Raw genomic sequence first — 27,674 nt, 5'->3', positions numbered from 1 at the left:
GCCAAGGGTTTTTGTGTTAACTTCTTTTTTTTGTAATGTCTGAGAGGAAACTTACATCTTTGAAATGTGTGCAGAATGTAATTTATATGGATTCATGTCATTCTACCACCATAGTCGCTTAGTTATATATATTAAAAACGATTATATAATAGCAGGGACAACTAATTGTGTTTTCTGTAACACGTAGGAACGAGGGGTTTTATTTCTCTTTCTCTCTGTGTGTGTGTGTGTTTGACCTTCAAACTACTGCGGAAGAAACAGATCTTCATATTTTTTTTTCCTCCGTTAGGAAATATATATTACATATAATCTGGAGTAGTTGGGGTATTTTGATTAAAATATATTTCATTATTTAACTGTATATAAACGCACAAATAGTAAGATATATTATGAAGAATGAAACCACACTTATTTCTTACTCATTGTATAAACACCAAGTATTATTGTTTTGACGTAAAGATACGTACGTGCTTGTATTTTGAAAGTGAAACGAAATTTTTTAAGTTTCACGTCCAACGAATATACCGGCTAAGTTAAAGAACACGACTGAATAAGGTACGCATTTATAAATTGCTGAAATGAAGAAAGTAGAAGGAAACAGGAGAACCGCAAGAAACCCGATGCACACAGTTTTTGTACAAAGTACTTCAACACCAGTGGTGAACTCTACAACTGAGCACTGCGGTTCTTGTTTGTATTTGAGTTTACTTTCTCACGATTATGTTTCCGGATAAATGAGAGGAATAAATAAAGTACGCATTTATATTTTGGTGGAACGATAATGTAGGAGAAAATGGGAGATCCTCCGGGCATAATGCTTTGAAATAGAAATACACCCTGAACGAACAAAAGCATTTCGTTTTGGAAGTGACTTATTTTTTATGGACAGTATAATTTGCCACTAAAACTTCGTAAAGAGTAAACATTTTATAAGGAAAGAAAAGTATTGCTGGTAAATAATGTTGCAAGCGTAATATGGTACAGTTAAAGGATGAAATTCTGAATATGGAATTAGATTTTTATCTATCTGTATACATAATACATTACGTTGAAGGAAGACGGATCGAAAACAATAATTCGTCCTATATTATTGAAGTTGATTGCTTGACTAAAGGATATTTCTTTCGACACTGAAAACCCACAATTATTTTCCACTGAGAGTTCAATAGCGACTATATGTATGAAAATAGATTAGTAAAGACGATTTATGTAATAACAGGTAATGCACGTTAGGACAATTTTGCCATCAGCTAAACAGTGTAGGTAGCGACATTAATAGTGCGTTTGTTTCCATTAGGATTACCTTTATATACAAATTGAAACATTTGATTTATAATAAGGGATACTACTTGGAACACTATAGTGAAGTTGTTCTACAGCGTAAGGTAGAAGGCAAGCAGCAGCAAAATTGACGACAACTATTGGCCTGACTAAACTATGGGATTTAGTGTGAATGAGAGACCAAGATGTTCTGTGTATATAATAATAATAATAATAGTAATAATAATAATAATAATAATAATAATAATAATAATAATAATAGTAATAATAATAATATGATTATCTAATTGTTGACACCTAGAAGATTATGCAATTAACATTTCACAACTGTTTTGAGGGTTGCATATGATATTGACAGGCAGCCTGATAGGATTTTAGTTGGGAAGTGTCCTTAATTATTCAATTTGTTAAACTATTTTCTTCGTACACCGGAACTAAGAATAGAATATGTTAGATAAACTAGAAAATATTCCCACCCATTGCTATGCTATTGGATTAAAATGCTGAACTTAACTATTTTCAGGAAATTGTTGAGTTACTGTTTCACTGCTACTTCGAATGACTAAAATTTAACATCACGGCTACATGAGTAGGTCGCTGTTTAAAATTGAATCTGAGCTATTACTGTGATTTATAACCGAGGAAAGTACCTCCATTGGGAAGTTTCCAGAAATTAGAAGAAATGGACTTAATTGCAAGCAAATGAGAGGAGCTTGTTTTAAGATAGCACTGCACAAAGTGTACCCTTTACCTGCCCTACACACAGTTTCCAAAAGATGTAATAAATATCTCAGTAGTTCTATTAAGAATTAGGATTGGTTGCATTTTAGATATAACGAAAGCTTTATGCAGTATGCTTGATATTTATGTTACGTAAAAATAACATGTCATTTGTATGTTGTTTCATAAAATATTTATTTTCTATGTTTGTGATTTCTGTGACAAAATGCGCATTAGGAAGTGTGCTGCGATCTATTTTGTATTTGTAGAATTGTTACTATAATTATATGTGATATTCTTGAAACAAAGTCAACGAGACGTAGGCCTAATAAACGACTGCTCATTATTTTACTTAACAAAACATATTGCATTCAAATTGTTTTGTTTGAAATATAGTTGTATTTTATACTTGGTATTGAGGTATTTTTGGGTGTACTATGATCGTAAGACTTCTAAGGAGGAAGCGAAGGATAGGAAGGGAAACGAAAATGGCGCCAACTGTGTGTAGATCAGCAATTTACAACTTTTAATGCAAGTTGGCTACGGGTGTGCAACTGACAATTGTAAGAGTCTTGCAGATGCTCGCTTTCTGCTAACTTAAAGATCAGAAAACTTTCTAAAGCACTGAATTTCCGCAAGTCTAGTGCAAATGAAGCACAATCTTATGCTATGTGGGATTGATAAACTCACAAGGGAACCTTCCGAAAATGATAGTTGCAATGAAAGATGGGACCTATACCAATTGAAAGAGCTGTAACAGAGATGAGCATTCCCAAAAAATTAGCTGCCCATAGCAATAGGTTAAAGAAATATAAGGAGTGGAAGTTCGGTAAACAGCAAAGTTGGACAAGGGGGGAAAAGTGCAAATTCCGCAAAAAAGGGGGGCACGGCAAAATACAATGCTGACAAGTGATGTATAGAAAGAGACTGGCCACAATAGGGAACAAATGAAGGCCACCAGTGGGGTTAACAGTTTTGCAAAGAGCACTATATGAAGTGAGTGCAATATTCAGTGTCATGTAGAACATACGATATTACGTGTATAATCAGTGGTACAATCTAACAAAAGAAATAGAAAAAATGAAGTACGAAAAATACGGAAAAGACGGAATTGGCCATAATTCGCCACATTTGATCACGAGCTGTACATATTAGAATGAACAAAAGAAAGCACCAACTATGCAGGAAACCGACGTACCTAGAATCGAAAAGAAAAACTAGTTCCAAAGTTGGCAGCACTGGTCATGAAAATCCAGACGATTCCAATATAGTTAGGCCACTCGCTTCACAAAAAGAAAATTCCGGCAACAGGCATTAGCCTTCGCATCATTTGTGCATGCTCGTCAACATTGTACGTGCAATTGTTCGATGAGACAATGGTCCAAACAGAAGATACATTTGCAGTGAGCACAGCGGAATACTGCCAATCCGTCACACATGGTACAATGATCGCCTGTGAATGTCTCGAAACAGTATTCTAGAGGTGTCGGAATCTTTGGTGGTCTTTCTATCACATATCCACACCTGTAGAAAGCATACATAATCAAAGGCTTGAATAAACATGCCGGAAACTGGTAATGGGTTAAGGCTTGAAGTTTCAGAAAATTCTCGCGGGACCAAATGCTAACGTGAGTATCTGATAACACAAGCTCTGTAACGTAGCGCACAAAGTCCTTACATGCTCTAAAAAAATAAACATCAAGTGGTTCTATCAGACCCGTAAAACCAGGGGGGATCAGCTTAACTTTGAGGTTCACTCCGGACGGTACATGCTCGTAGAGCAAGTTGGTGTCTTTGTTCGCTGTCCAAGAATCAACAAGTAGCACAACATCAGTTAGGTTTCTTTCTGCCAAACTTGGCCAAAACACGTTGGCATAAAACACGCTTAAATGTATGTTTGCATATGTTTGCGGTTGTATTTGGGAAGACCTTAATATTCGGAAGAGTTGAAAAAAAGTCAAAATGACCGCAAAAAATAACTGCTCGGTGACAAGAACAACGTGCATTTTTGGCGGCCATTTGGAAACCCGTGCTTCATATACCAAATGTTTCTTATAGGCGGTGTTGCATCTATCCAAAGAAATATCGTCCACTTCCTGTTCCCATTTGAAATGTTGCGTTTGACACCTCGAGCTTTATGATGGGGGCCCTGGGGGACTTGCTTCTTACAAATATTTCTTGGCCCTCGACATGAGTACATTCCTGTGCAATTGGATTTGCAAAATCTCTTTTCGCTTCGCAGCAATTTGAGATCACAATGTTCGATGCCATGTTAAGATACAACATATATTTGTGGCGGCCATTTTGAAAACCATGCTTCGTATAGCAAATGTTTCCTATAGGTATTGTTGCACATTCCATGATCTATCGAAAGAGGTACCACTCGTTCCCTGTTGCCATTTGAAAGTTTGAAGTTGGCTCCTGGGGCCCTATGATAGGGATCCTGTGGGCACTTGCTTCTTACAGACTTTTATCACCCCCTGACATTGGTACATTCCTGCACAACTGGATCCGTCACATTTTTGTTCGTTTCTCAAATCTTTCAGGTCACAAAGTTTGGTGGGACAACCTGTATATTCCCACATACGACCCAACCATGACATAATGACCACTAATTCTATTATCGGTTGTTGGCTCAACCCAACCATTTCATGTTCCCCGACTTGACATTGCCTCAATCACTCCAGCATTGATGCATTCCGAGTGATGCCTGTTGCCGAAATGTTCTTTTTGTGAAGCGGGTGGCCTAACTATATTAGAATCGTCTGGATTTTCATGACCAGTGTTGCCAACTTTGGAACTCGTTTTTCTTTTCGACTCTAGGTACGTCGGTTTCCTGCATAGTTGGTGCTTTCTTGTTTTGTTCATTCTAAAATGTACAGCTCGTGATCAAATGTGCCGCATTATGGCCAACTCCATCTTTTCTGTATTTTTCGTACTTCATTTTTTTCTATTTCATTTGTTAGATTGTACCACTGATTATACACGTCATATCTTATGTTCTACATGAAAGGTTGACACTGAATATTGCATTCACATCATATAGTGCTCTTTGCAAAACATGTACTTTTCATTGCAATTGGCAACACTGTTAACCCCATTGGTGGCCTTCATTTCTTCCGTATTGTGGCAAGTCTCTTTCTATACATCACTTGTCAGCATTGTATTTTGCCGTGCCCCCCTTTTTTGCGGAATTTGCACTTTCCCCCCTTGTCCAACCTTGCTGTTTCCCGAACTTCCACCCCTTATATTTCTTGAACCTATTGCTATGGGCAGCTAATATTTTAGGAATGCTCATCTCTGTTACAGCTCTTTCAATTGGCATAGGTCACATCTTTCACTGCAACTATCATTTTCGGAAGGTTCCCTTGTCAGCAATGAAGCAGGAACGGAACTGGTGGGTTAAAAACTTGAAATAGATGAAAGATGGGCGAGAAATGTCATACATTGGATTTCTAGAGATAAGAAGCAATCGAATACAAAATGAATAGATCTAAAAAGTCGTTTAGCAGAAACTGTACAAATGGAAAAGATCAGCTGACGGAACCATGTAGAAGAAAATGAAGACTTTCGTTCAGCAGATGATTGTTATCACTTGAATACATATAAAGGGTACACATTTTATATTTAAGCTAAATATTATAATTTCTCAACAGCGGTAGGGAAATGTCCTATCAGTTGCCAACACTGATAGACGTTAAAAGCGCAGACGGTGTATGGTTTAAATTATTTATTTTATACGTCCTAATAGTTTTTTACTCTCACATACATCCCTTGTATTTACGTTTCTTTATTATAAACATGAACATGTAAAGCATTTTGTTTATACGGTTAGTTATACTCTAAGCTTTCCGTAATCGTCTAGCTATACAAAGCGTTTCAACTGTCTTCTCGTAATTGAACTAATATACCTCATAGTACAGTATCAAATATTATCAAATAATTAAAACTATCTCAAATGTTCAAAATTGGATTGGAATTGTAAGTGTAATTGTTACGATAACTTTTGATATTTTTGCCTCAAAATTGAGTATTACTTTAAAGTTCGTTTGTTTATTATATATATAGGTAAATGTCTGTATTCATACTATTTAAAAGTATTCATAATACAATTTTCAATGAAAAGAAACGTTAACGCAATTTAGTTTAATAAAGTATCACTACAAAGTTTACAAAGTTTCTGGATCTCAGTTTTACAAAAAAGTTAATAACAAAATGTACTAAATGAATTTAGTGCAAAGTTAATATATATTGTTGAAACAAAAAGTTTCTTGCATTTTAGTTTATCAGAAAAGTTAGAAACAATATGTAATATAATTTTCTGGAAGAAAAAGTTTCTGGAATTTAGTTTTAAAAAACTTTGTAACAAAGTAATGATAAAAAATGTGAACAAACAAGTTTGTTTTCGGTTTTGTTTCTTTTTCATAATGTTGCCATTACTTTCAGGCACCGAAAAATATATGTTGTATCTAAGGGTATAGCAAATTTTATTAACCAAAAAATCAGCGTCGTCCCCCCCCCCCAAAAAAAAATGATTTCTACAATTTTTGGAAATTTTCAGCACGCAAGAAAATAAAGAAAATACGCATCGATGGTTTAAAGAACAATTACACATCATCTACATATATATAGAATCTACAATCTGTGAAACTTTCATGTTTCAAGCACCCCAGCAAAATTAAAAATTATTCAATTCTGAGCATATATGATACGATAATTCGGCAAAACGAGGGGGTAGAGGGTAAAGTTTTTGGAGGTAGTTTCAGGTCAAGGGTGATCTTTTGGGTCAATAGCGGCCCAATTTGGAGCAAGATCTGATTTCTCTATCTTACTGGGGAAGGCCCTTTCTACAGTGTTGTAACAAAAAATGTTATTGAAAGTTTCTGCATTTTAGTTTATCCGAAGAAACAATATGTAGTGTATTTTCCTTCAAGAGAAATGTTTCTGAAATTCAGTTTAACAAAAGGTTAGTAACAAAATATGTCAATAAAACATTTTAGTGCAAAAGTTAATGTATATTTTAATAAAACGTTTCTCGAATTTAGCTTAATAGAAAAGTTAGTAATAAAATATATTTGTACAAAAGTTTTAGTGCAAAATTAATTTTATTGTGTTGTAACAAAAAGAAAATGTTACTAAAAAGTTACGAATCGGTGGAAAAATTTGTACATGATTTCGATAACTTGATTCCTAATAATTTAACTTTTCCAGTAAATTCATTTGCAAGTAGATATTAGCATCTTAAATCTAACACAAAATAGTTTAAGTTAGTTTTGTAAGTTTTCTTCAAAATCATTATAGTAACATCGCATAGAAGAAATCACACCCCATTATGTTTATAAATTTCTCTTTTAACTAACTCACAAACTCTTAGTAAGATTAATTTTGGTTATAAAAATATATTATTACTTATGCACTAAACTCATTCTTACAATATTTTTTATTAACGTTGTGGTAAACTAACTCCAGAAATTTTTTTTCTTGAAGAAAATTATAAATACATAGTAAGGTTTCTGATAAATTTTAAATGTAGAAACTTTTCAACATTCTTGTTACAACATTATACATCAACGTTTGCACAAAGAAAGTGTGAGTACATTATTTTCTATTAAACTAAATTCAAGTGTTTTTTCCTTACAGAAACTAAGACTGTATATTATTTCTAACTTTTCTGTTAAATTGAAACTTTTCAGAAATATTTTTGTGACAGTACACACAATAAATTTGCATTATTTTTTACTATTTTACATTGTTCTTAACACTTTTGTAAATAAAATTCTTAAAAAGCTTTTTTCATTAAACTATATATATGCGGAAAATATTTGTTACATTATACAATAACCTTTGTACCAAAGAAAATCTTTCATTATCACATTTGGTTACTAACTTTTTATCAGGCTGAGTTCCAAAAACTTTTCTCTTCAAAAAATACACTATATATTGTTTATGACTTTTCTGATAAACTAAAAATAGAGAAACTTTTCAGTAATATTTTATTTTTGTTACAATACTATACAATAATTTTGCACAAACTTTTGTACAAACATATTTTATTACTAACTTTTATGTTTCACTAAATTCCAAAAACTTTTTGTTACAACATTATAAATTAACTTTTGCACCAAATTTTTATTAACATATTTTGTTAGTAACTTTTTCGTTAAACCGAGTTCCAGAACCTTTTTCTGGCCGGAAAGTACATTACATATGGTTTCTAACTTTTCTGAAACCAAAAACTAGAGAATCTTTCAAATAACTTTTTGCTGCAACACTATACAAATAAATTTTGCACCGGAAGTATTTACTAATATATTATTACTAATTTTTGTTAAACTAAATTTCAGAAACTTTTCTTGTAGAAAATTACATGTTTTCTAGCGTTTCTCATAAACTAAAATGCAGAATATTTATTGTTACAAAATTAAACATTAACGTTTGCACTAAAAATTCTTATTAACATTTTGCACTAACCTTTTGTTACGCTGAATTCCAGAAACCTTTCTCTTGCAGGAAAATACACTACATGTTGTTTTTAACTTTTCTGATTAACTAAAAATAGATAAACATCTCAGTAACATTTTTTTGTTACAACACTATACAAATAAATTTTATACTAAATTTTTTACTAACATTTTGTTGCAAACCTCTTTTGTTAAAATCAATTCCAGAAACTCTTCTTACAAAAAATTACATTACACTTTGTTTCTAACTTTTCTGATAAAATGGAGAACTTGTTACATTGTACATTAATTTTTGCACTAATACGTTTTATTTACATATTACTAACTTTTTCTGTTAAACTAAATTTCAGAAACATTTCTCTTGCACGAAAAAACTCTACATATTGTTTCTTCTTCGGATAAACTAAAATGCAGAAACTTCCAATAACATTTTTGTTACAACACTGTATAAATAAATTTTGCACTACTTTTTTTATTATTCCTTTGTTACAACCTTTTTTGTAAAACTATATTCCAGAAAGTTTTTCTTGCAGAAAATTACAATACATATTGTTTCTAACCTTTCTGATAAATTAAAATGCAACAAAATTTTGCTTTAACAATATATATTAACTTTGCACTAAATTCATTTCGTACATTTTGTTACTAACTTTTTTTTTTGTAAAACTGAGTTCCAGAAACTTTTGTAAACTTTGTAGTGATACTTTGTTAAACCAAATTGCGTTAACGTTTCTCTTCATTGAAAAATGTATTATGAATACTTTAAATACTATGGATACAAACATTTTCCTATATAGATAATAGACAAGTGAATCTTGAAGTAATACTTAATTTTGAAACAAAAATATCAAAAGTTATGGTAACAATTACACTCACAATTGGAATCCAATTTTGAACATTTGGTATAGTTATACAGGTACAGCATTATCATAGGCACGCGCAATTACATATCAGTAATTGATTCTAAAGTACCGATAAAAGCCATAATGATTCAAGTTCAATTACAATTAAGAACATTTGTTACTTCAACGATAGTGCTTAGAGTAATTACAGTGTAAGTACTTAGTCCTAGGGTGTAACTACCTTCAAGGTCAAAATTGGTCCATGAATGCCGATACTTCTACCCTTGTAGTTTCCAGTTTCATGGATTTAATGTGAAACTGCTTGGGTAATGGAAAGTGTGCTTTGACAATCGACTACCAGTGGCTTTGAGACCTCATTATTGCCATATTATTGCCACCTGCTAAAATTTCCCTCATTACACAAAAGGGAAAAATTCTGTGTCGATTTTACTGATCTTGATTTGTCTGCATTTAATATCTACTTTTCTTTATTGTTGTTGCTATGAACAGTCACCTGGAACACAAAAATATATTGGAAATAACTACTGATGTGGAACCTCCTCCCTTGAGATTTTAATAATTCTTACTCAAACAAAGAGAAGAAATGGTTTATGGATTAGTTTATACAATGTAAAGGAAAGACAAATAAACGAACAACCAAAACATACAAGTAACTTCTTTTAGTTACTTAAACTTACGTGCTATTAGAATAGTTGTTGAATTAAACTTACGTGTATAATGTTTATTTAAATTTCTGTTGATCCTAGATCCGATAAGGGTAAGCTTTTTGTGAGCTATATAAGAATTAAAATACGAACAAATGTACTATTACTTCTGCTCTATACGTTATTATCCCTTAAAAAATAAAACAATTTTTAAAGTAGTTTAAATAAAACTCTACGAATAGAATATTAATATTTATACAAGTTTAAGCCATTAAAGGTAGTTAGTACATTGTAGGTAATTAACAGTCGTATTATTATTATTATTATTATTATTATTATTATTATTATTATTATTATTATTATTATTTGGTGTTTTGTATACTCTAAATATTTGATAAGAAAGAAGAAGAAAATATAAGATCATATACATATACTTATCGATTAATTGCAAACACGTGAAAAGTTCAACTTACCCGACTATGTCTTTAGACAAGTTCCCACCCTGAGAAGATTTCTGATGTAAATAGAAGTGAAATTAAAGAGGTGAACGTTAGAAAGTGGAATATATCACGCTTTCGGGTGCAAAGTGTCACTCAGTTGCTTGACAAAGAATGAAAGCAGAAATGTTTGTTTGGTTCATGTCTCCATAACGGAACAGAGCTGTTGAATTACCGACAGGATTGGGGGTGGCCGGGTCAGCGGTGATACTCAACCTCATCCTATTGTTCCTCAAATTATTCCCCAATATCTACAAGGTTGTGAATGGTAAATTATCAGTCTGAAATATGGCGTCATGTGAATCGTAGAGTGCACATGGTTCCGTCGAATGGCGACATAATGACGGACAGTGAAACTAGGGGTGAGCAAGCATGAGCACAAGAATCTCTGCAAATTACGACATATGTGCCCGCAGTATAACAAAGCCACCACCATGTTTCATGGTTGGGCGAAAACACTGTGTATCATACGCTCCTTCGGCCACTCGCGACACGTAAACACACTTCAAGAAGAGGAGGAAGATCTCAATTAAACCGTTTGTATATACGTATATTAGCATATGTATGTTGTGTCTGTGTTCATCGACATATATGTATTGATTTTGATGATTCTATTTTGTTGGAAAGAACATGCTATTCTGGCGGTCTTAGATATATTTAATCACACTATAATGATAATCTTTCGAGGTAGACATTGAACCACGTGAACGGGTACAATGCTAAAACAATAATTAACCAAGTTTAATATGTAGATTGAAGCATAATTTCATTTCCGAAATAGGGATGTGGACGAGTTGAGACATGCCTCGAATCTCGTCTCATTTTCGAATTTAGTCGAGATACGCTCTATGGAATTCGATACAAGTCGAAGCAAATATCTGTTTCGTCTTAAGTTTTCGAATCAATACACAAATCGGGACAACACTACTGGTAAAAATCTCGACTCTTCTCGAATGTCTCAAAAATCTTTGCATAATTTTCAAGATTAATTCGATATCACTCGCAAGAGCTACCTTCCATGAAACCAATATCAGTGTTTATTACTTTAAATAGGTCCATCATGCGTAAATCTAATAGTTAAGTTTTCGAAGATATTCTTTAATTTTTATCTCATTTCAGGTAATTGAAACTAATAATTATATGTCGCGATGTTTGATAGTACTTCAAATATAATGATACTAAAGTATCTATCTAGATATTTAGTTAAATCAAATTACTATAGTTTGCCGATTGGTTAGTCAGAGAATTTATGAAGTTTTATACTAACATAGTTTAATACAGTTGCAGTTATTGCCTTTCCCCCATGAACCCAATAGGCCTATATAATATTTCTGGACTATTCGCTTCCCCAACTATTTTGAGGTTTTAATGTGTTGTAGGATATCATGATTTATGGAAAATATATCATTTGTCGTGTATCACATATTATGATGTAGATAAAAGATGATATCATATAATATATTACAGTGACTTAACCACTTGGATGGCAAGTTGCTTAGCTCCCCACCCTCCCAAAAAATAGGAAAAATTTAACAAAGATTACATTCATTTCGATAGGTACCCTTTTAAAATGATTTTTACAGCTATAAATTATTAAAATTACATATATGATGGCCACAAAGTCACGTTACACCTGAAAATAAGAACTATAAACCACTAAACGTACGTAAATAACTACCCGAAAAAACTGAATGACATGCACAACAATGCTTTCGAGAAATTTTATTGAGATACGAAACATTAAGTGTTCAAATAATCAGCCTGTCGACATCATTCTCATAACAAAGGATAATACGCCGCCAGGTTCTGTGCGATATTTTGTGGAGCATTGCATGTGCAACTTGAGTGAGAGCTTGTTTCGCAACTTTTGTCAGTTCGGCAGTGATATCGTAACGGTTTTTTTTTTTTTTTTTTTGCAAAGATGCCCTTTATGAACGCCCATAGCGGTAGTATAGTCTGGGCTTCGCTTTTGGTAGGTAAGTGGTGCGGACAGATTCGGACTACCACGACCAATCAAACGGCCAGGAGAGACTTCCGTAAAATATTCGCGTACGGCGAGGGCATAGTGGGCAGATGCCCAACATTGTTGAAAGCAACATGTCTCTTTGATTCAGTCTCCTGCAAGAGAGGAACAAAGCTAGTTTTGCTACATGTCCAGGTATCGCTGGTGATTCACTAAACCGTCGAGAAAGAACGGCACAAATACGTGTCAGCTGCCCACGTCTGCTCATGCATTCACATGCGTGGGATTCTGTCCCAACTCTTCATAAAAGTGTGGATTGCCCTTGGACCAAAAGACTACATTGCGTGCGCGAGAACTCCTTGAAATTGCACATTCTTCGGTAAAGATCACTTTGCCACGTAAGTTCTTCAATACTGTAACTGGAAATATCAGCTATCGTTCATACAATCTGAAACAATGGCAAACCTTGTATTAGCATTTATCAAGGGATAACGGGACTTTGTGGCCACTCTATGGTTACAATTTATGTTGCCAACATAACTGAAATGGGATTTTGGAATTAGTTTCGGATTAGTTCTTTTCCGATTTCTGAAATTCAAGTGCTTCGTTGGAAGTGGTATTTTATTTATTTATTTATTTATTTATTTATTTATGTGCAGGCTTGTAAATAATCCGTTAAAAATTAAAATAATCGATTAAAATTTACGTTAATTTTAATATAATCAATTAAGATTTTCTGTAGTTAATATTAAATTGATAATTGTTCTAACGTTCATAACGATTAAATAAATTAATCATTATTGTTTAATATCAAAAACTTTTCGAAATGAATATTCTACATATACTTTCCAAACACTTCATAAACATTCCACGACCATAATAGTAATTTTCTGGTTTTCTAAAGTTATCAGTTTAACATTAATTTGCCTCTAAAATCTGTGTCTTCTGTCTTCAAGTTGCCTTAATAGTTCGTAGACGCACCAAAGCGTCTTGAAAAACAATCAAAAGTTTTTGTAGTTTATGCACGGGATTATTTGAGATTTATTCCTTCTGGAATTTTTAATTCTTTTCATTGAAGTAGTCACTTTTTCGACCCTCCTAGTTCATAATTTCATTAGTTTAGTATAGAACTGCGGGAGGTATTGCATAGCCCGGTTTAAACACAACATTTGTGTGGCATCTACGTCACAACGTGCATGGTTGGCAGGCTATCATCTGCTAATAGGTCCACAACTATAAGAAAGTTAGAAAGTATGTGACGATTTTAATAATCTTCGAGTGTCTCCATCCTAAATATGTTTTTTTCTACAGTTGTTGCTATCTCTAATCTGCAACGCATAAATAAACAGGATATAAATACTCGTATAGAACCTCTTCCCTTGAGATCTTAGTGATTCTCCGTCAAACAAAGAGAAGTAAAGGTTGCGGATTAGTTTATGCAACGTAAAGAAACTAAATTACTGAACAAACAACCAAAACATACAAGTAATGTCTGTTAGTTACTTGAATGTACGGGCGATTAAGATAGATCTTGAACTCAACTTACGTGTATAATGTTCATCGAAATCTCCGTTGATCCTAGTTCCGAAAAAGGTAGGTTTTTTGTCAGCTATATAAGAATGAAAATAAGATGGATCTTTAGTATCATTAGTTGTCTTCTGCACCTTAGTTTTTCTTTAAAAATCTTTAATGTCGTTTGAAATGATACAATACAAATGAAAAATCAATATTTATGCAATTAATAAGAAGTTTGTACTTGGTATATACTTAACTGTACAATTATTATTATTATTATTATTTGGTAGTTTCTATACTTTAATTAAGTGATAAGTACAAAACAAGAAAAAGCTAGGGTCATATATATCCTTATAAATTAATTGGAAACACGTAAAAATTGCAACTTACCTGATTATGGCATTAGACCAATTTTCACCCTCGGAAGAATCCTGATGCAACGTGAGGAGGAACTATAGAGGTGAAGGTCAAAAAGTGGAATCTTGGTCGATTTCGTGTGCAATGTATCACTCAGAAAGAATGGATACGGAAATCATTGTTTTATTCGCATCTTCGAAAGGGAACACAGCTATTAAATTCCTTCAGGATTGGGATACTTAACTTCTTCCCGATGCTCATCAAATTATGCTCCAACATCTCCAACTCTGTGAATTATTGTTCTGAAGTACCGCGTCATCTGGATCAAGGATGCACACTCTTTTCTAAAATGGCGACATAATCATTGGTTCTTAAGTGACGATTAAGTAAGCATCTGCACGTGAATCACTGCAAATTATGATACTGGCGTCACAGCTTCACACATCAATCGCCATATTTCTTGGTTGGGCGGAAACACTGTCAATCATACGCATCTTCTTGTCTGATATACATAAACAAGAACCATGATCAGAAATAACATGAAGAATCATATATCCGACCATATCACACGAATCTATTTATCGGGAGGCCATGTAGCAAGCATGTTCATGGTACAATTCGTACAGTTTTAAAAGTCTCAAACCGATCCCATGGTTTCTTTCAGTAGCTTAAGCTTGTATCTTAAGCTATGTAGGCTTCTTTCATTATTGACTTGATAACATTCTTTGTTATTGAATAGAAAACAATTCCATGCATCGCTGAAGGAGATTTGGATTAATTATTTTTCATTTTCTGAAATTCAAGTGTTTCATCGGAAGTGGTATTTGATTTATTTATTTGGAGGTTTCTAAATAATCAGTTAAAAATGATTAAAACAATCAGTTTAAGTTTATGCGAATTTTAATAAATTCAAATAAGATTTTTAGAAGTTTATTTGCACAGTTTTTTTTAGAAGTTAGTTTTAAATTGATAATTGTTAAAATGATCGTAACAATTAAAACTTAATAACTATTTTTTAAAATAAAAAAACTATGCGAAATAGGTATTCTACAAATACTTTTAAACACTTCATAGACATTTCACGATCATAACAGTTATTTTAAATTTTTCTAAAGTGAGAATTTTGACATCAACTTGCCTCTAAAATCTATGTCAATGTCCTCTCTCTCAAAGTTGACTTAATAATTCTTAGACCAGGGGGCGGATCCAGGGGGAGCGATCGGGGCAATTACCTCTCCAGAACGGGAAACCTTCTTATTTTATATATCAATAAAACCCATCCCAGAGTTTGGAGCTCTTAGAAGTAGCTCTAAGTAGTAGTATTACAACCAATCGCCCCCCCCAGATGTTCGGTCTGGATCCGCTCCTGTCTTAGACGCGCCAAAGGGTCTTGAAGAACAAACAATGTTTTTGTGGTTTAACGACAGGATTGTTTATCTATTCCTCGTCAAATTTTTAACTCTTTCCAGTGATGCAGTAACTTTCTCAAGCCTCCTAATTTTCAATTTGATTGGTTTACTACAGAACTGCGGGCGGTAACGTAAAGTGTGCTTTGACCATCGCCTCATGTTGTGGCTTTGAGATCTCACTAATATTATCGCTGTCTCCTAAAAGCCACAACCATACAAGAGTGAGAAAGTATGTAGAGTTTGCTAATGTTGATGGTTTGCATTCAAAACACACCTTTTTCATAGCTATTGCTATCTCTGACCCGCAACACAAAAATAAACAGGAACTAAATACTTGTATGAAACTTCTCTTTATATCTTAATAATTGTCAGTCAAAGACAAGTAAACGTTTGTGAATTTGTCTATGGAGCGCAAGAAACTAAATTACTGAACAAACAACCAAAACATACACGTAACGCTTGTTAGTTACCTGAACGTACGTGTTATTATGTTAGATCTTCAACTCAACTTACGTGTATAATGTTTATTTAAATCTCCGTTGATCCTAGTTCCAATAAGGGTAAGCTTTCTGTCAGCTATATAAGAATAAAAATAAGAACGAAAGTATCATTAATTGTCTTCTTCTCGTTATTTTCTCGTAAAAAGAATAATCTTTAAAGTTGTTTGAAATGATCATATTTATACAGGATTTTATGCAATTAAAAAGTAGTTCTTCTTCTTCACCTCAACCATAGGTTGGTGGGCAACATGGACATTTTAAAACTTTTCTCTGCCTTGGGAGAGCTGTTTTATACTTTGATAATTTATTTATTTATTTCATAAGGACAACACAAGAGGCTTAATACCAGGTTATAAGTCGTATACATAACTAGTATTTAACATACATTATTATACATAGACAAATATACGTCGTCTAATTATGTAAAAGTTATTACCTGACAATTCTTTTGAGCTTGTTTTTGGACGTACTAAATACATCTACTACATGAAATCTAATCATTTCGTTATTTGAAATACATATTCTCCACAGAGAAGACTTAAGGAATATGTTCCTTCCTGCTTTTCTACAATAGAATGTTCCATTTGTTTGCTGTTCTAGTCTTACCTGTTGGAACGCGTAATAATACTTCTGAAACTAACTCGGGACAATCGATTTTACCGTTTAATAATTTGTGTAAGAACACCAAACCAAAAACCGATCTCCTTTCTTCAAAAGTTTTAAAACTAAAATTCGTTTCTAAGTGTTCGTAGGGAATATACTTCGGGTAGAAACCGGTTTTTCTTGTATTCAAGCATTTTTAAGAGTTTAAACTGCATATTTTCTATTGCATCAGAGTATGTAGTGACATTTGGTAACTAAACAGTAGAACAGTATTTTGATTTTGACTTCACATACGAAAAATATAACCTTATAAATGTTGATTCTTTATAGAAATCCTGTCCTATCCTATAAATTAAACCTATATTTCTAGATGTACTACTCGTTATCGCTTCAATGTGTTGAGCAAAGGTTAATTTGCTATCAAATATAACTCCTAGATCTTTGATAGTATTTGGGGTAGACAAGGAAGTGCCAGTGACTGCATAGGTAAAGTTAATTGAATTTTCTTTGCTCGTGAAAGATAGATTTACATTTGGATACATTCAGGACTAATTTATTCTTATCACACCATATTTGAACTGTCTCTAGATGATGTTGAAGTTTTACGCAATCATCAGTTTGGAGTATAATTTGAGATCGTCGGCAAAAAGAAGAACTTGAGAAGTTTTAATACACAATAGAATGTCATTAATAACAAGAAGAAATGACAAGGGATCTAGACTAGATCCTTGAGGGACTCCCGATATTGTATTGAACTTGTCAGTAACAAATCCTTTGTATAAAACATATTGTTTTCAGTTATACAAGTATGATACAAGATACTCTATAGCTTGTCCCGAAAACTTCCGAGATGCTACTTTTAGTAGCAAAACATCATGATCAATGACGTCAAATGCCTTGCTAAAATCAGTATAAACGACATCTACTTGACCGTCTATATCTAATTCTGTTGCTATAAAATTTGATAAAATTGATAAGTTTATAGAATTGGACCTATTACATAAGAAGCAGTGTTGATAAGTTGAAAGAACAGGTTTTACATGATTTAAAGTTAGTGCATATAATATACTTTCAAGAATTTTGAGAAAGGACGACAGAATAGTTATTGGCCTGAAATTTTTTATTTCTATCTTGTTTCCAGATTTTGGGAATGAACAAACTAAACTTTCTTTCCATTTGTCTGGGAAAGTCTTTCTTCTGATGAAAATATTAAATATAATTCGAAGTGATTATTTAAATATATCACTGCAACCTTTCACAACATAAGGAGGAATGTTATCAGGACCACAAGATGGTTTTGGTTTCAACGCTTGTATAGCATTTTCCATTTCCTTGAGTTTTACTTCATCTACTTGAAGGTTGTCTAATATATTACATTTGGTCCGATTAGTAAGCAAAGAGTCAACAACAATGCCTCTTCTTCGTAACTGCAACTAGATGTTCTGTCCTTGGTCTTCCTCTTCCTGGTTTCCTTTATGCCTTTCCCCCTATCAGCACGGTGATCCTATCGGAGTGTCGAATAAGATGGCCAAGCATGCTGTTTATTTTTTTCCTATTATCTTTATGACCTTTCATCCTTCATTAGCTTCCTTTAATACGTCTTCATTCTTTTCCGTTTCGATCCATGATATGCGCAGCATTCTGCGCCAACATCACATTTAAAATGCTTCCAGCTTGGATATTTCAGCTTTTCTCAATGTCCACGTCTCTGATCCGTAAAGCACCACGCTCCATACCAGGGTCTTAATAAATCTTTTTCAAGTAGTTAGTACTTTGTAAATAATTAACAACAGTACAGTTATTATTATTACTTGGTGTTTTCAATACTCTAAATAATTAAGAAGGGAGAAGGTTGAGTTGATTTTGAGTTTGATGTCCCTTTTCAGCAGCAAGGATATATGAGACGTGGACCTACTGATTAACGTAGAATCCGAACCACATTAGCTCCCGCCGGGAACCGAACCCGGGTCTCCCGCGCCAAAGGCGTGTACGCTAACTGCTTAGCCACGGAGGAGCTCTAAGAAGGGAGAAGGAAACATAGGGTTATATACAGATACTTATCAATTAATTGGAAACACGTGAAAAATGCAATTATCACTTTATGGAATTAGACCAATTTTCGCCCTCAGAAGATTCTTGATGTAAGTGAAGAGGAATTATAGAGGTGAATGTTAGAAAGCTGAATCGCGTTCGCGTTCAATGTATCACTCAGTTCAGTGAGACAAAATAGAAGCGGGAATCTTTGTTGTATTCGAGTCTCCAAGACGGAACTCAGGTATTTAATTACCTTTAGGGATGCGCACGAGACAGGATTTTCCTGACAAAATTCGAGTCGAGACACGACTCTTCCAATAGAGAAATATACAGTTTTCGAGTCGATACATCACTTTTACAGCACATTTTTGAGACGAGACAGTCACAAGTCTTGTCTCGTGTGCATCCCTGATTATCTTCAGGATTGGGGATTGGGGGACCCAGTGGAGAAACTCAACTTTATTTCTCAAATTATGCCCCAACATCTCCCACTGTGTGAATGGTAAATTATTAGTCTGGAATATGGCATCATCTGGATCATTGGATGGACACAGTCCCCTAAAGTGGAGACATAATCGCTGGAAGTGAAGTACCTGGTAAGCAACCATCAATACCAGAGTCCCTGCAAATTAGGATATTGGCTCACAGCATTACAGAACCACCACCATGTTTTATGGCTGGGCGGAAGCATTGTGACACTTCTTTGGGGGTCCGCTACATATAAGCGCAACCCGACTACATATGATTAGAAATAAGATGAACAATCACATCCGACCGTATCACTCGAATCCAGTCATCAGGGGTCCATGTAGCATGTTTGCCTTACCATTGGCGTCGTTTGAACTCTCAACTCGACCCCGTGCTTCTATGTTTTGTAGCTTACGGCGATTTGTTATTTTGGACACAGGCTATGTAAAATGCTGGTTGAGTTCTTCCGTCACTTGCACCACAGTCCCACGAAGGTTCTGAGTCGCAATCTAGTATAATGAACGGGAGGGTCAGACACTAAACGTTTTCTTAAGATCACTGTTTCCTTTCACGAATGTGGTTTTGTAGGCGCATCAGCTTGAGCACTGTCTGTCGCGAGATACCCACAACATTTGTCACTTTCATCACACTAGCACGATATAACCAATCGCCAACATTTTGCCTTCTTTGGAAATCAAAGAGGTCATCCTTTTCAAGTGACCGACTTCAGAACAGGGAATAAGTTATCAATCCAACTCGTTTATTACAGACTTGAAGAAAAGGAAGATCTCAATTAAACCCTACATATAGTTGTGTACTAAGGTTGATGATTCTTTTTGTTTTAAACTTCGTATTAATCTGTGGTCTAAGATAAATTTAATCACATTATAATGATAATCTTTGAGGTAGACAATGAAATCACGTCAACACGCCCACCATGAAAACCATAATTAACAAAGTTGTATATGTATGTTGAAGGGTAACTTCAACATTGAAGTAAGGATGGGAACGATTCAAGATATGTACCGAATCTCGTCTCGATTTCGAGTTGAGTCGAGACATGCTTTGTGAAATTCGATACAAGTTGAGATAAATGTCTATCTATATTCAAATTTTCAAATCGATACAAAAGTCAATATGAGACTGTTGATAAAAATCTCTACTCGTCTCGAAAATCTTTGCATAAATTTCCAAATTAATTCGAATAAACTATTCGCTAAGAAACAGCTGTCTTCCTTGAAACCAATACCAGCATTTATTACTTTGAAAAGGTACAGAATGCGTAAACTTAGTAGTTAACTTTTCGACAACAAGCTTTAATTTTCATCTCATTTCCGGGAATTAAAGCTAATAAATATATGTTGTTATGTTTGATAGTGCTTCAAATATAATAATACTGATGTATCTATCCATATATCTAGTTTGTATAAAACTATTAGTTTAAGTGAACGTTACAAACTCGTTAACTAACCATAAACTCTTTGATAGTCTATATTAGTCTAAGAAGTTATTGTCTTTTCCCTATGAATCCAATAGGCCTTAATAATAACTTCTGGACTATTCGCTTTCCGAAGTGTTCTGAGATTTTAATGTGTTGTAACATATCATGAATTATGGAAAATGTATAATGTAACACTTGTTGTATATCACATATTACATGGAAAGAAGACTATTTTACATACTATATTACAATAAATTAACCACTTGGATGCAAAGTGGATTAACTCCAAAAATGAATCAAATGGACAAAGTTTACGTTCACTTCTGCAGGTAGTTACTTTTAAAAATATTTTTAGTCAGTAACGAATATGAATATGAACTACATAGTTATGCTTTTAATTGCCTACATAATAGATATTTGGCTTGTTCATGAGGTATTAAACTTCGACTTTCATTCCTGCAAAATTTCAATTTTAGGGTAGACCACGTGACATCCAAGCGGTATCTTGCTCACTTTACTTTAGTACTAGAGTTTGTTCAGGACAATGGGGAAGTAACGTCCTCCCAAATGAAAGCTGAAGGATTATTTGGTACATGCTAACTATATATTACCATTCTCTGCAGATGAAATAGTGTGTTAATTTTTTAAATTTGTTCCATACGTATGCGTGTTTATATCGTTGACAAAAACATATATCACTTTCAGTTAATATGAATTTATCTAGGCTTCTTTCCTTATTGACTTGACAGGAATTTCACTCCGTTATCACGAGGGTGTCTTTATTGACTATAAAACAATTCTTTTCATTGCTGAAGGAGAAATGGCGTTAGTTCTTTTTCTTTTTTTTAAAAAATGAATTAAACTGAAAGAGGAATTTTATTTATTTATTTATGTACAGTTGTAAATACTCATTTAAAAATTATTAAACTAATCAATTAAAATTTATCTTAATTTTAATATGATCAATGAATATTTTGTGTAGTTAATATTAAATTGATAATTGTTAAAAATTTCGTAACGATTAAATAAATTAATAATTATTTTTAAAAATACAAAACTATGCAAAATGGACATTCTAAAGATACTTTCCAAACACTTCATAGGCATTCGACGACCATAACTCTAATTTTCTGGTTTACTAAAATGAGCAATTTGACATCAGTTTGCGTCTAAAGTCTGGTCACGTCTTTCTGAGTTGTCTAAATAGTTCCTAGATGCGCCAAAGAGTTTTAATGAACAAACAGAAGTATTTTTTAAGTTTAACAACGGCATTATTTGAGATTTATGCCCTCTCGAATTTTTAATTCTTTCCACTGAAGCAGTCACTTTTTCGACCATCGTAATTTGTAATTTCATTAGTTTAGCAGAGAACTGCGGAGCAGCTTGTGACTTTGAGACTACACAAATGTTATTGTCACCTGCTAAAAGAGCCACACCTACACAAATAGGACAAAGAGTGGTATTATATTACTAATCTTAAGAGTCTACATTCTCAATACACTTTCTTTTCACAGCTGTTACAACCTATAACCTGCAATGCATATATAAACAAGAAATAAATAACGAAAATAAAACCTCCTCAATTGAGATTTTAATAATTCTCAGTCAAACAAAGAAAAGTAAAGGTTTCTGGATTGGTTTATGTAATGCAAAGGAACAAAATTACTGAACAAATAACCAAAACATACGAGTAACGTCTGTTAGTTTCTTTAACGTATCGGTAAATGCTATTAAGATAAAACTTCAACTCAACTTACGTTTATAATGTTTATCGAAATCTCCGTTGATCCTAGCTGCGATATGGATAAGCTTTTTGTTAGCTATATAAGAATGAAAATAAGAAGGATCTCTAGTATCATTAGTTTTCTTCTACACCTTATTTTTCTTTAAAAAACATCTTCAATATTGTTTGAAATGAAACATTACAAATGGAAAATCAATATTTATACAAGTTTTTATGCAATTAATATGAAGATTGTACTTTGTAGGCCTAAATACTTCATAACTGTACAATTATAATTATTATTTGGTATTTTATATACTTAAATTAATTGATAAGGTAAAGATAAAGGCATATACAGATGCTTATTAATTAATTGGAAACACGTGAAAAATGAAAGTTACCAGATTATGGCATTACACCAACTTTCGCCCTCAGAAGAGTTCTGATGCAACATCAAGAAGAATTGTAGAGTTAAATTTAGAAAGTAGAGTATTACACGATTTCGCGTGCAATGTACAGGGCCGGATTTCCCAATAGGCCCGGTAGGCCCGGGCCTATGGGCGCAAGCTCACAGGGGGCGCACAGCCGAGAGAAAAAATAAAAAGAATATCTAGAAATAAAAATAAATAACCATAACTTAACATATTTTTTGAATTGATTAAAAAAAATCAGGCTAGTAAGGCATTCTGATTTTGAAGTTCATTGGAACAAATAATTGTTGGTAAAGTTCACCAATCTTTTGTTTATACATTAACGGTATTTTGTTAAGCCCAGAACCAAGTAAATTCCTCAAAAAACTTGCAATGATAAAATTGCATCGTGGAGTGGTGTTTAAGCAATTAACATATAGGCCTGATATAATTTTTTAATAAAGGTTTTTAGGAAAGTAACTTTAACCAGACTAGGGGGCGAAAAAAAATTTAGGCCTAGGGGCGCCAAACTGCTAAATCCGGCCCTGGCAATGTATCACTCAGTTTAGTGAGAGAGAATCGAGGCGGAAATCTTTGTTCGATTCCTGTCTCCAAAACAGAGAACCGCTGTTCAATTACCTTCAGAATTGGGGAATGGTCGGGCCACTGGAGATTCTCAACTTCTTTCCAATGTTCCTCAGATTACGCACCAACATCTCCAGCTGTTTGGGTGGGTGAATTATTATTTTGCAATATGGCGTCATCTGATCATAAAGTGCACACGATATCCTGAACTGGCGACATAATCACAGACAGTAAATTTTAGAGGTTCTAGATTTGAGACCACATAGATATTATTGCCATCTGCCAAAAGAGCCATATCTATCCAAAGGGGCAAAGGTTTCGACATTACTAATCTTAAGGGTTTGCATCTCCGATAAAAGAAATACTTTATTTTTATTGCTGTTGCTATCTCTAACCTCCAACACAAAAGTAAACAGGAAATAAATACCGGTATACGACCCGCTCCCTTGAGATTTTAATAATTCTCAGTCAAACAAAGAGAAGTCAATCTTTGTGGATTGGTTTATGCAACGAAAAAAATAATTACTGAACGAACACCCAAAATATACAATTAACTCCTGGTAGTTACTTGAACGTACGTGATAATAAGATAGATCTTGAACTCAACTTACATATATAATGTTTACCTGAATCTCTGTTGATTCTACTTCCAATAAGGGTAAGCTTTTTGTCAGCTATACAAGAAAAAAAAATAAGAAAAAATGTATCATTAGTTGATTTCTGGTCGTTATTTTCTCTTAAGAACAATCTTTAATGGTGCTTGAAATGAAACACTGCAAATGGAAGATCAATATTTATACAAGTTTTTACGCCAGTAAAAAATGTCAGTACTTCGTAAATTATTAACAATGGTTTAATTATTATCATTACTTGGTACTTTTTGTGCTTGAATGATGGAGAAAAAGGAAAGCATAAGGGAATATACAGATATTTATCAATTAACTGGAAATAGAAAATGCAACTTATCAGATTATAACACTAGAACAATTTTCGCGCTCAGAACAGCTCTGGTGTAGAAGTAAATGTTAGAAAGTGGAATATTACATGATTTCGCGTGCAATGTGTCACTTTGTTCACTGAGAAAGAATGGAGGAGGAAATCTTTGTTGGATCCGTGCTTTCAAAATGGGATGCATGTGTTCATTTACTTTCAGAATTGGGAATTGGTTGTACCGTGGAAGTGCTCAACTTCATCTCGATGTTCCTGAGATTATGCCCCAATATCTCCAGGTGCGTGAATAGAGACTTATCAGTTTGAAATGTGGTGTCATCTGGATCATAGGATTCACACAGTTCCCTAAAGTGGCGACATAATCACGGGCAGTTAAGCGACCGGTGAGCAAGCATGAGCACAATACTAAATTAAAAATTTGGATATATGGTGCTACAGCATCCCAAAGATATCATCATGTTTCGTGGTTGGGCAGAAATACTGTGAATTGCACTTTTTTCCATTTGGTGTCGTCTACACATAAACACGACCCATGGTTAGAAATAAGATAATGACTTGTCTGAATATATAACACGATTACAGTCATCATCGGTCCATGTAGCATGTTCGCAGTGCCATGGGTGTTGTTTTGAAACTCTCAACCCGAATCTGTGCGTCCATGGTTTGTAGTTTAAGGCGGACTGTTATTTTAGTTACATACTGTTAAGTGCAAACTTAACATACTGTATTAATATTCTTTAAAACCAATATTTGCAATGCAAAATCTTTGAAATATAATAATGCAACAATGAAAAACTTATTTTTATTTCTATTGTTATGTGTACCTCTTGAATTTAATCACTTTCTGTACTTTTTGGTGGCCTTTTACTTTTTCTTTCTGTATACACTGCATGTGCACCTCTAAGGCGCACACAAGTGATAAAAAAAACTGACGAGTTGAGTTGATTTTGAGTTTAACGTCCCTTTCTGCAGCCAGGTTATATGAGACGGAACCTACTGATTATCGTGGAATCCGAACCACAAGAGCTCCCGCCGGAAATCGAACCTGGGTCTTCTACGCCAAAGGCGCGTAGTAAAGCATATCTCTTTACAGTGTATTAAGTAGAAAGTTCATTAGATATGAAAGGAACTGGTTGCATAAAATATTAATAAATAGATCAAAATATTTAGAATATTTAATGTATAGTAAATATTATACATTAAACACGATTAATGTAAAACAATGATTGCAATTAACAATAAAGCACAATAAAGCATAATTTTAAAAGGTATAAAGCATAAGTAAACAAAAAATAAAACATAATGTGGGAAAAATGAACTCAACGGTAATCGATGACTTATCACGTTGTCTTGTTTCCTTGTTAACTACTTTTAAAATAAATACAAATATTATTTAAAAAGTAGTTAACAAGGAACAAAGACAACATGATAAGTCATCAATTACTGTTGAGTTCATTTTTGTAGTCGCTGCCTTAACCTAGATTTTTTGCGTAATTCAAATTCCGGACACATTGTAATTTCTATGGATGGCAACACTGATAATTCTTCCAATTCATATTCTCGGGTGTAGAATAACATTATCTATTATTGTGGTAAGTTACATTTCATTATCTCTTTTCACTTACGAAAAACGGGCAAAATAAAAATTAATTTTTGAAAAATATTTAGTAGTCTGCCCCCTTAACCTTCGTCTACCACTAAACTTGATTCCCTAACCGGCCTCCAATTGCTATCATTAGCTAATATAGTACATATGTACTGATAGTACTGGTAGTAATATATGTACGGTTAGTACACAAGGTCTCCTACATGTCCCGTACCGTTACATTTAAGTATTACAGATAACAATATAAGTATATTTTTATTTGTGGTATTGGTAACACTGCTTTTACGGTCACATACAGTACTGTCTAGTTACCCTGCTTTTAAGCGCTGTCCTTTGCGTTCAAGGCAATGTGAAACATCTCAATGTGAAGCCATGGTTAATGTAAGGGGTACCAGTTATACTGTTAACAAACGATTAGTGACTTATGTGTTATTGCACGAACAGGACAGAAAGTGACACAGGTAGTGACTACGTTAAAATCACTCTGGGAAGGAGAGACCTTCCTCGTAAAGCAACCCGGCTTGATTGGGTGAAACATGTCCTTGCTTAAGAACATCTCAAAGGGAGACTGTAGGGAACACAAGGAGACGCGTAAGGAAATATGTTCAGCCGTCACTCGGTCAATCGTGATATTCCAAATAAATCGCTTCGCAAAAGAACTGCCGAATCGAGTATACTGCGTTCAACAGTACTATCTGTTATACTCAGACCAAGGAGTACGAGCACTTCTCAGACATCATGTAGGATGCTAGAGGTGACTAGCTTAGGAAATGTACATGTCCTATAGAAATGCATTGTTATTATTATTATTATTATTATTATTATTATTATTATTATTATTATTATTATAGCAAGATGGCGCCGTCTGAAGACGCATGTGGATTGTGCGACAAGCCATTTTTTGGCAAACAATTAATACTAGCGTGTAGTTTATGTGCTAAACGGTTTCATGTGAAAAACTGTCTAAAATTTGGACGTATAGAGTACGATATGTACTATGAAAAAGGTGTATCAACGTACAAATGCCAAAATTTTATAAGGAACAGGGATGACACCACAATGGTCACCCCCACAATGACGAAGAATATTAGGATGCAAATTAGCAGCCACAGCAAGAATTCAGATTCTGAAATCAGTGAGAATGAAGACTTAGATGAAAATGCAGGTACACTCTTAAGTAAAAATAACGTAAGTTGTTCCATGTGTTGTGATATAGTGAAAAATAAACTGTGTCAAGTGTTATCAATATTAAAGGACATGAATGATAAATATGATTCACTGAAAGCAGAAATCATTTCAGTTAAACAGGAAAACATAAAATTGAATGAATTAATATCGAGTGGAAATAAAATTAAAACATTCGCTGAAGTAGTGAATAATCCATCGCCAAATAAACAAAACGGTGTACAAGGTGAAAATATAAACACAACCATCAAGGTCAATGAATCAGCTTGCAGAACACCACCAGAAGACAGAAGTGTAGGTGATAGTGAGTGGAAGCTTGTTTCCAAACGCTCGAGGCGTAATATCCAAGCAAGACAGACAGAAACAAACCAAATGCATGAGTCAGGTCTCCTTAACAGAAATCGTTCCAATTTAATGAAAGGAAAAATGAACACTGATAAGCTGAAGGTCAATAAGAA

The 27,674-nt window shown here is 33.7% G+C and overlaps 1 protein-coding gene across 4 annotated transcripts in view; it reads right to left on the bottom strand.

The window, feature by feature from the left end:
- The window catches only part of LOC145662973 (uncharacterized), a 151,524-nt gene that overhangs the window by 84,626 nt on the left and 39,224 nt on the right, over positions 1 to 27,674 (bottom strand). For 2 of the 4 annotated variants that reach the window (XM_081729054.1, XM_081729056.1), the window contains exons 4-8: positions 24,101 to 24,148; positions 22,514 to 22,576; positions 16,224 to 16,286; positions 13,976 to 14,038; positions 10,036 to 10,098 (exon numbers count right to left, since the gene is read on the bottom strand). In XM_081729054.1, the coding sequence (XP_081585180.1) occupies positions 10,036 to 10,098; positions 13,976 to 14,038; positions 16,224 to 16,286; positions 22,514 to 22,576; positions 24,101 to 24,148 (300 nt within the window). The remainder of the gene's footprint in view (positions 1 to 10,035; positions 10,099 to 13,975; positions 14,039 to 16,223; positions 16,287 to 22,513; positions 22,577 to 24,100; positions 24,149 to 27,674) is intronic. The other 2 variants (XM_081729057.1, XM_081729055.1) reach the window with 2 other exon arrangements.

This window comes from Thermobia domestica, chromosome 10 (genome assembly GCF_964235325.1).
Source record: "Thermobia domestica chromosome 10, izTheDome1.hap1.1, whole genome shotgun sequence".
Classification (NCBI taxonomy): domain Eukaryota; kingdom Metazoa; phylum Arthropoda; class Insecta; order Zygentoma; family Lepismatidae; genus Thermobia; species Thermobia domestica.
Note: the sequence above shows the minus strand (reverse complement) of the source record. Positions and strands in the feature narration are given on the sequence as shown.